General features: G+C 37.5%; 1 protein-coding gene across 1 annotated transcript in view; it reads right to left on the minus strand.

Moving 5' to 3' along the window:
- The window catches only part of LOC110460116, a 38,122-nt gene that overhangs the window by 21,947 nt on the left and 5,024 nt on the right, over positions 1 to 11,151 (minus strand). Inside the window, exons 2-8 of the mRNA XM_021512849.1 lie at positions 8,908 to 9,137; positions 7,652 to 7,777; positions 6,989 to 7,147; positions 3,937 to 4,573; positions 3,160 to 3,336; positions 2,553 to 2,770; positions 582 to 690 (exon numbers count right to left, since the gene is read on the minus strand). Coding sequence (XP_021368524.1) covers positions 582 to 690; positions 2,553 to 2,770; positions 3,160 to 3,336; positions 3,937 to 4,573; positions 6,989 to 7,147; positions 7,652 to 7,777; positions 8,908 to 9,137 — 1,656 coding nt within the window. The remainder of the gene's footprint in view (positions 1 to 581; positions 691 to 2,552; positions 2,771 to 3,159; positions 3,337 to 3,936; positions 4,574 to 6,988; positions 7,148 to 7,651; positions 7,778 to 8,907; positions 9,138 to 11,151) is intronic.

An 11,151-nucleotide genomic window follows, 5' to 3' on the forward strand; every position in this document is an offset into this window, starting at 1 on the left:
GGTGAACTGATAGTTACAGAAATACATTGTGTCAGTTTTACACCTGTCCAGGTCAGCTGATAGTAACAGAAACGCAGTGTGTCAGTTTTACATTTGTCCAGATGAATGGTCAGTAACACAAACACGGCATGTCAGTGATAACAGAAAGTCAGTTTTCAAATGTGTTCCGGTAACAGAATTTCAGTTAATTGAAAAATGTACGAATCATTAAGTCGATTGATAAATCAACCAATTGATTTTCCGATCAATCAATAAGCTAATTAATCAACAAATCAATAAATAACAATTAACATTTCAACTGTTATACTTTATATAGCTTATAACAATTATGAAACAAGTTCTTAAAAATATCTTTATTACTCTTGTTGGCCTTGTTCGTCCGACTAGGGAATCGAACCCCGTACTTGTTGGCGACCACTCAGACTATCAACCAACCACTTAATTGATTACCTTTAATCTGTTATTGATTTCAATGTCCTTTGACATAAGCTCATTTTCGTTTTGCCATGAATATATTTTATACGTCTGTAGATAATCAAACTCTTCTAAGAAATCAATCAATCTATATAAAGCAATCTTACCTGTCACGTGACGCTGATTGTCAACCCACAATTCAATCATCCTGCCACGCCGTCGTAGGAACATTGTATGCCACTTCAAGTCGTTTAGAGCAGACCCCGTGTAGAACTCCTGATATTTGTAAAAAGGTCAATATATCTTAACTTTTTTAGTTTTGCATATTCTGTACAATTAAGTGAGATAATTATCTTCCGAGGATAGTTTACCACAAATTAACGTTTATCACATAATGAACTTTATTTTATGCTTGAACATTTCTCGCAATCACATATGCCGGATCTTATACACGTGACCAGTCCTCAAAAACTATCGATTTCTAGAAATAGCCTGTATGGAAATTCTCCTCAACTAGTCTCGTTCAACCAGACGCTTGATTGTGTAGCTTGCGCAGACAACAAGACTCTTGATGAACGAGACTACCAATCAACCTGTCGTAGCGCATGCGCAGTTAGACCGGACTGCGATCTGTCAGACGACAACAAAAGGAAGATGCGGTTAACACGAAAAAGCCACTGAACACGCAGTGCGTGTCCTCCATGCTTATCTTTAGAGAAAATAGCTTTGGCGATGTCTTCGAAAGCTATGATTCCGAACTATTGGGATTCAACCCTGGCTAAATTTTACACGATGAACCTTGATTTTTATCTTAATTTTATTGTTGAAGCATATAATAAAACAGGTATGGGGTTTTGTGCTGGTAAATATGATGTAATTTGAACCTGAAACGTGACATTGACCTCGGCTTCTTCTCGTTGAATATCACTTTTCAGGTTCATATCACATCATATTTACCAGCACAAAAGTCCATTATTGTAAAGTGGTATCCAGTGAATATATCCATTTCTCCCACACCTGACAGATTTATCTCCCGTTTTGCCGGTGCTAGATTTATCAGTCTCCGCCCTAGGGTTGAGACGGGGGGATTCCCCTATTCATAACAATGGCATGACGTCACTTCAACAATTCAATGACGTCACGGCAACAATCCATGAACAAATTGCCTGTATGTGTTTTGGGTCCATGTTTACCTTTATTTCACATTAAAATACTGCTAGATATGGGAGAAAAATAATCAATTGCTACTGGTTGTGTAAGATAGAGGAATCTCAACCCGAGGACTAAGATTTTTTGTCCAGAACGAGGCTTGCCGAATTCTGGACAAAAAAAATTAGTCCGAGGGTTGAGATTTCTCTATCTTACACAACCAGTAGCGATAGATTCTATTAGTCATATTTGTATGCGTATTAACCCATGTTATATGACCTATCAGCCCTGTGATTGGTTGTAAGTTTCAACTGTTTCAGTTGTGACGTCACACCTAGGACAAGTACATGACGGCATAGACTTACGCATTGGAGTCAAAATGGCGGCTTTTTACATTTCAAGGTTGGATGAAAATTGTCGTTTTACACGAATAAATACCACAAATCTTGATTATGTGATAAAAACGATATTACATTCGTTTTCATTTCATATGAAATTGATGAAACTCGTCACATTTTTGTTTTAATTTTAGATCGCCAGAGGCTCGCTTAATTGAAACATTCTTAGACTCGTTTCATAAATCTCATTTGAAATGGAAACTCATAAAAGATCCTATATATCTCAAAAATCTTTTTTAAGACATTTATGCTGGGAATATTTTACGCAATTAAGTTATTCGATTAACGATTGCGAAAATAAATATAAAAGAAAATGAGTGTTAAATTTTGAAAATGTTTTTTAAAGACATAATTTAGCTGTGGCGTTCATTAATGTATCGTGTATATTTCTGGTCCAATATGTCATCATTAAGGTTTTTAATGCTGATTATGTGTACAAGAGAACACACAATCTAAATGAGATAAGAAAATTAAGTAATAAGTATACTATAAGATAGGAAAGATGACGTAAATGAAATATGATTTGCATATGATAGGACAAATGGCACTGTCGGGATTTTTTTTATAATTTTGTAAATAAGGAAGACAAACCTTAGTTTTACCGGCTGCAAATACAGTAATCTTCAGACTGCCCTCTTTGATCTCCCCCCGGATGTACTCGGTTCTCTTATTAGCCTCGGTTTGAAACAAGAACGTATTTGGCATCATGGTGTTGAACCTCAAACTGAAGTCGTTGATACCGGACACATACGGTGAATTGTAACTATACGTCACATAGGTGTCACCACGAAATCGACCAATGGGAGCCACTGTAACATATCAAAACCACGAAATTGACCAATGAAAGTCATTGTAATATATCAAAAAACGAAATCGACCAATTGGAGCCACTGTAATATATAAAAACACAACAAAATCGACCAATGGCAGCTACTGTAAAATAATGAAACATCAAGGAATCGACCAATCGAAGCGACTGCAAGACGTGCAAAATTCAGCTAATCGCTACATTACTACATTGTTTTTGCTTTTTTTTACACCAGATCCTATATTTTACATGGTTCGTCTCTTTTTACGTGTCAAAACAGAAACAAGCTCAAGTGATTTCTGTTGGAGGATTTAAAACAAATCCCATAACAGTTTTCGAAGTAACGTATAATTTGACATTGGGTCGACCTCTAACGGAGACCTGACTTACCATTACCACAGGTAATTCCCTGGTAGCCGGATCCCTCACAGTCACAGACAAACCTATCCATGCCCTCCCGACAAGTCCCGTGGGAACAGGAGCTAACGGTACAGTGAGACGACAGCTGACATGTTGTACTGAGGCCGGGTTGGTCACTGACGGGTACTGATTCTCGTATACTGGTGGCTGTAATTCAACGCGGAGTATTTAAAAAACAACAACATTCGTATTTTCATAAAGAACTGTACGCTAGAAACTAATATTGAATAAAACAAATATGCTGTGTTACGGAAAAGAATTCGTTTTCTTAGATGAACGTAAGACACGCACGTGACAATGCACCGACAAAATTTTGTAATAGATGCAGTATGCCAAAAATTAATTAACACTGCACCATAAAGCTGTTTCGTCCTGATAGGACGCCTTGGTGGTGCTTGGGCATAATGGTGTTAAGTACTGTTGAAATAGAAGGAGAGATGCGCAAAACCCTCGTTAAGTACACGAGTTTCTAAAATTGGAGGAGCACTAGTTAGTTTCAAAAAAAAAAATGTGGTTATTATGAATCGTGCCACCACTCTAAAGAGATAAGTCTGGTTATCAATATGACGTCACATCTCAGGGGCTCAGAATTAAGGAACAAAACTATTGGTATACGTTTTTACTTGAAAAATTATATTTAATCAGATAAATCATCATTGTAAATTTCAAGTGAAATAGACATTTCCAAAACTCTACAAATTTCGTACCCTTGTGTCATTGTGACGTCATCTTTCTAATTATACTTACTATTTGCATCAATCTTTAAGTTGCTGAAACAGCCGTTGTAACCACGTTTAGACCAGAGGAACCCTGGGAAGTCCCGCTGGGGCGGGAGACCGGCAATATAAAGCCCTCTATTAAACAATAACTGGCTCTGTTCTGACGACAGAAACTGCACAGTTTTGTCCTGTTGGTCCAAATGTACAACGACACTGCCTGGCCGGAAATCGAATCTGACGTCATGCCAGTTGCCATTGCCTAAATTAGTCCCAGGGATTTCCACTCTTTTCACACTAACGTCTAAGTTGTAGACAAAGTATAGTCGGCCATCCACTAATTCTAGTGAAATAAATATTAAAAACTGACGGCTCATCAATCGTTCGCTGAAAAGAATAATGGCGTCCGAGTCGAAGGTTCGGAAGCGAAATCCAAAACTTCCACCTCTACGGAGGTCTAGCCATCCGGGAATGTGCACCGAAGTGGATCTGAGAGCGATGACGTCGATGATGTACACCGGATCTGATGACGTTGTCGAATGTGTGCCTGTGAGGTTCTGACCATACTTCAATACTGTGATATCGCCATGTTTGTCTCCTCCTGTGTTGATGTAGTGAAAAAGGCTGACTTTTATGAGTTTCGTAGATACGGTTTTCACATACACAGCCTAACACAAACAAATAAAAAAAGAGAATTTAGGTAACAGTATAATATATGATTGATGCTTGAAAAATAAAGATATGTATGTATCGTATGCAGGTAATCGAGTTACTGTATATCTGGAAAATTTCGCCCTACGCCATTAAAACATATATTCTCTCAGTTTTAATGTCTCCCTACGACAGTAAAATTCATAAACTCCCAGTGGTTATTTCGCCCTACACTTGTAGAATCTATAAACTCTCAGTGTTAATTTTGCCCTACACTAGTAGAATCTATAATCTCCCAGTGTTAATTTCGCCCTACACTAGTAGAATCTATAAACTCCCAGTGTTAATTTCGCCCTACACTAGTAGAATCTATACAATCCCAGTGTTAATTTTGCCCTACACTAGTAGAATCTATAATCTCCCAGTGTTAATTTCGCCCTACACTAGTAGAATCTATAAACTCCCAGTGTTAATTTCGCCCTACACTAGTAGAATCTATACACTCCCAGTGTTAATTTCGCCCTACACTTGTAGAATCTATAAACTCCCAGTGTTAATTTCGCCCTACACTAGTAGCATCTATAAACTCCCAGTGTTAATTTCGCCCTACACTTGTAGAATCTATAAACTCCCAGTGTTAATTTCGCCCTACACTAGTAGAATCTATAAACTCCCAGTGTTAATTTCGCCCTACACTAGTAGAATCTATAAACTCCCAGTGTTAATTTCGCCCTACACTTGTAGAATCTATAAACTCCCAGTGTTAATTTCGCCCTACACTTGTAGAATCTATAAACTCCCAGTGGTAATTTCGCCCTACACTTGTAGAATCTATAAACTCCCAGTGTTAATTTCGCCCTACACTAGTAGAATCTATAAACTCCCAGTGTTAATTTCGCCCTACACTTGTAGAATCTATAAACTCCCAGTGGTAATTTCGCCCTACACTTGTAGAATCTATAAACTCCCAGTGTTAAAATCGCCCTACACTAGTAGAATCTATATATTCCCAGTGTTAATTTCGCCCTACACTAGTAGAATCTATAAATTCCCAGTGGTAATTTCGCCCTACACTTGTAGAATCTATATACTCCCAGTGTTAATTTCGCCCTACACTTGTAGAACCTATAATCTCCCAGTGTTAATTTCGCCCTACACTAGTAGAATCTATAAACTCTCAGTGTTAATTTCGCCCTACACTTGTAGAATCTATACACTCCCAGTGTTAATTTCGCCCTACACTAGTAGAATCTATAAACTCTCAGTGTTAATTTCGCCCTACACTTGTAGAATCTATATATTCCCAGTGTTAATTTCGCCCTACACTAGTAGAATCTATAACCTCTCAGTGTTAATTTCGCCCTACACTTGTAGAATCTATACACTCCCAGTGTTAATTTCGCCCTACACTAGTAGAATCTATATATTCCCAGTGTTAATTTCGCCCTACACTAGTAGAATCTATAACCTCTCAGTGTTAATTTCGCCCTACACTTGTAGAATCTATATACTCCCAGTGTTAATTTCGCCCTACACTTGTAGAATCTATAAACTCCCAGTGTTAATTTCGCCCTACACTTGTAGAATCTATATATTCCCAGTGTTAATTTCGCCCTGCACTAGTAGAATCTATAAACACCCAGTGTTAATTTCACCCTACACTAGTAGAATCTATAAACTCCCAGTGTTAATTTCGCCCTACACTAGTAGAATCTATAAACTCCCAGTGGTAATTTCGCCCTACACTTGTAGAATCTATAAACTCCCAGTGTTAATTTCGCCCTAGTCCAGGAAAATCTATATTCCTCCATTGCTAATGTTGCCCTTTGCATTTGATTACTGTGCCTATTATATTGTTTAATAATGTTCGACGCAATGAGGATTTCGCCCTCATTATGGATTGCGCAAAAGCATAAAGTAAAATTTCGCTGAATATTTATGTTAATGTTTCTCTTTACAACATCGACGATAATATGCAATATAATTCCGTCGAAGCATTCCTATTGATGCCCAGCTTACGAAGATGCAACAACGAAGACAGCTATGTCCTGCTACTCCGTATCGGCTTATAACAACGTTTTGGTTGGTACATATAGGTTTTAATAAAGGGCTGTTCAATGTAAATGTGAATACATGTTATATAATTATATCTCAGTTATAAAGCTACTACTTTTGAGTATATTTAGCCAACGCTTCATAGTATTCTATTAAATCTGTAGCGACATTGCGGACAACTTTTCATGGATATATATATTCTCGTTTTCCAAATAAAAAATAAAATAAAAATATCTATGTTGAAGATTACACACTATTCGCTACATCAGATTTTTTATTCTTAAACTAGTTCGCCATGCCGGAACACATTTCAGCTACAAGGTTCGACCAGCAGAGCCCACCCCCTTTGGGACATATTCCTGCCAATTCCTACTTACTAGGTACAAAGCACCGTTAAACGAGGAAGTGATCCTCCCACCAGTAAGTGACGTCATGTTTGGAGCCCCGCCCAGGTAGATGTTGCTGGATGTGATGAACTGGATTTCCTTGTGCATGTTGACCTCTGTTATCATCCGCTCGTCCACGAAGAACCGAAGCTACAAGTAAAAATAACTCGGATATCGTAAGTGGTACCAGATACACAGGATGTACATTCATAATGCTTAACTAGACTGAATTTAAGATAAAATATTGTAATATTACGGTTTAACATGTTTTTAATTAAATCTTGAAAACAAATCAACGTAATTGATGTCATATTTGCTACCCGATGTTTTTGGGTATTTATTAATTTTGTGGACAAACAAACTCTAACATTTTAACCCTGGTATGCATTGGTATAATACGACGAACTTAAAGATCTACTTTCGTCTAGATCACTCATTTACAAATTGATTTACAATCTTTGCTGTAATAAAACCCGCCTTCTTTAAGATCCAAATTGTTGTCATTGTAACGAATTGACTCTACGGTCGATACATCTCGCACAGAGGGATTCTGCTACGTCATTTAAAGTGGTAATACATCATGTTTTGTGTTTTAAAACAATCAACACAGTTATGAAAGAATATTTCTGCTAAAAGTGGTGTTAATAAACTTACATTTCGATTACTTCGTTTAATTTCGAAGGAATGCCATGTGAAATCCGTGACGTCAGTACTAGTATGGAGCCTCGATATGGATGCAGGACGTACGTGATCATCGAAAACGAAGACGAGATCGCCATCCTTGAAAGAAATGTTAGAATGAAAATATTATAGTATGAGGCCTCGATATGGATGCGGGATGCACGTAATCATCGAAAACGAAGACGAGATTGCAATCCTTGAACTTTTGGTTTGGTTTGGTTTGGTTAGGTATTGCTTAACGTCCTATCAACAGCTATGATCATTTCAGGACGGCCTCCCCTAGGCCTGTGTGCAAGATGCATGCGTGTAGTGTATGCGTGTGTGTTTTGGGTAATATTCAGTAATGTTAATTTTCTGTTGTAAATATGTTTATGTGCCGAGTAGAAATATTGTACTGATGTAAGAACAGAAAATAAAGAAAATATTCAAAGTGAATATCTCAGTAAATATCAACAGATTTTTAACACGTAAAAAAGACTACTGGAAGGATGACCTTTCGGGGAACATAGAGAGACCGCTATTAGCAGGGTGTATAAGGAGCGGTTTACGGAACAAAATTGGTGAAACCAATACCGGTTTCCGCAGTAGAAAGGGTCCGGATTAAACAGTGTTGAAATAATGTAATTGAGGAAAGGATATACCAGGACAAAATTGCAATAACACTATAGACAGAATTTCGGGTTAAACAGGAATCGATATGGAAAGTTATATCGTTTATTTAAGGAATAGCCCTTTATTCTGGTCAGGTGACGAGATTATAATTTTAGTTGAGTACGTTGTAAAATTCACCAGTACTCAGCTGTAGTTTTCGCCTCATAACCTGACCAAAATAGAAAAACTTTCCTTACATTTACAGTTATTTCACATATTAGTATGATCAACGTTTAGAAATTTCATTATCAAAACGGTTCACGTGAGATCGGTTAAATAAAAGTAACAGCCTGAAATTTGCATAAGCGTTGATTAACTCCACCCATATGTACTGCTGATGACGTCCACAATTGTGTCTCGTTGGGTGACTGTAGACCATACATACTAAAGAATTACCAATGAGATAACTGTTATCGCCTTTGGAAATGACTTGGTTACTTCCTTCAGAAGACGTGATGAATTTTATGAATGAATTGACGATACATACGTGATATCCGCACAAGAAATGAATGATAAAACATTGGATTCGTTTTCGAGGGCAACTTCTAATACTAAAATCAAAGATTAATTCTACTTACTACTAGACCGATATACAGTTGTTCTGTGCTGCGGTCGTCAATCCAGATCAGGCCATCTCGTTCACTGGTGATGAATTTGAAAGAGAAGTTCTCAATTTGAGCCTCAAGAAGCATTGACTGATGTTTTTGACCCCATGCAGTTAGGTTGTAAAAGATATACGCTCCGTTGCCCATGAACCGAACCATATTATTGTCTTCACTTGTACCACTGTTCTGTGAGAGGGCCAGGTCTGAAACAAAGTAATATATAGAGAAACAGTTCGTCTGTGAGAGGGCCAGGTCTGAAACAAAGTAATATATAGAGAAACAATTCGTCTGTGAGAGGGTCAGGTCTGAAACAAAGTAAAATATAGAGAAACAATTCGTCTGTGAGAGGATCAGGTCTGAAATACAGTAATATATAGAGAAACAGTTCGTCTGTGAGAGGGTCAGGTCTGAAACAAAGTAAAATATAGAGAAACAGTTCGTCTGTGAGAGGGTCAGGTCTGAAACAAAGTAAAATATAGAGAAACAATTCGTCTGTGAGAGGGTCAGGTCTGAAACAAAGTAAAATATAGAGAAACAATTCGTCTGTGAGAGGGTCAGGTCTGAAACAAAGTAAAATATAGAGAAACAATTCGTCTGTGAGAGGGTCAGGTCTGAAACAAAGTAAAATATAGAGAAACAATTCGTCTGTGAGAGGGTCAGGTCTGAAACAAAGTAAAATATAGAGAAACAATTCGTCTGTGAGAGGGTCAGGTCTGAAACAAAGTAAAATATAGAGAAACAATTCGTCTGTGAGAGGGTCAGGTCTGAAACAAAGTAAAATATAGAGAAACAATTCGTCTGTGAGAGGGTCAGGTCTGAAACAAAGTAAAATATAGAGAAACAATTCGTCTGTGAGAGGGTCAGGTCTGAAACAAAGTAAAATATAGAGAAACAATTCGTCTGTGAGAGGGTCAGGTCTGAAATACAGTAATATATAGAGATTCAGTTCGTCTGTGAGAGGGTCAGGTCTGAAACAAAGTAAAATATAGAGAAACAGTTCGTCTGTGAGAGGATCAGGTCTGAAATACAGTAATATATAGAGATTCAGTTCGTCTGTGAGAGGATCAGGTCTGAAACACAGTTATATATTGAGAAACAGTTCGTCTGTGAGAGGGTCGGGTCAGAAACACAATAGTATACAGAGAAACAGTTCGTCTGTGAGAGGGCCAGGTCTAAAACAATGTAATATATAGAGAAACAGTTTGTCTGTGAGAGGATCAGTTCTGAAACACAGTAATATATGAAGAAACAGTTCGTCTGTGAGAGCGTCAGGTTTGAAACAAAGTAAAATATGGAGAAAACGTTCGTCTGTGAGAGGGCCAGGTCTGAAACACAGTTATATATAGAGAAACAATTCGTCTGTGAGAGGGTCGGGTCTGAAACAAAGGAATACATATAGAAACAATTCGTCTGAAAATATGTTTAAACTAAGGTAAAGTAACTGACTGCTACCAATACAATTGTGACCCGGTGTATTACCAATAAACATATTTGGAACAAATCAAATAGGAAATTTCGATAGTAACTTCAGCAAAAGTAGTTTCGTTGGATCTTTATCAAAAAAAAAAAATCTATCAACCGCTTCAGACCTGGCGTCCGTCCGGGTTTGTTAAATATCATAGGATCGTATCCGGCATGACTATGACTTTGATGAATCATTTATGAAAATAAAACCATACGTTACGGGACTTTTATGAGAAATAATAAAGATGAAATAAAGAAAATATAATCAACAATAGAGTTCAGAGTGTAAAATTAAGCGAGAGTACAACGGGATTCGAACCTGAACTTCAGATGGCTGTAGACGACTTAGCTACATGATAAACGGAACTACGCTGGCCCAACCGTGCTACAGTTATATCAAAACGAAAGTTAAGGGGAGGTAACTGTATATAGGGAAAAACACAGTGTAGTGGGACAGGGATCCTTTAAACATGCAAAATGGTGAGAAAGTTTTATCTATAGACAAGATTTGATCATAATGTGAAGGGATAACTTTGATTTTTTGAAAGGTGGGGCAACTTTGATTTGGGTATCTGACGGTTTTTTTTACCAGATTGAAAATTGTCAGAAATATGTAAATGTGATTCGGCTTACAATAAAATCGATATGTCAGACTTTGCCAGTTAATTTCTCTATTTTAATCTTTTTCTCTCTTTTACGCTCAGAGAGAGAGAGAGAGAGAGAGAGAGTGAGAAGGGGGGTGGGCGAGGGGGG

Source organism: Mizuhopecten yessoensis, unplaced genomic scaffold (assembly GCF_002113885.1).
Source record: "Mizuhopecten yessoensis strain PY_sf001 unplaced genomic scaffold, ASM211388v2 scaffold10323, whole genome shotgun sequence".
In the NCBI taxonomy this organism is placed as follows: domain Eukaryota; kingdom Metazoa; phylum Mollusca; class Bivalvia; order Pectinida; family Pectinidae; genus Mizuhopecten; species Mizuhopecten yessoensis.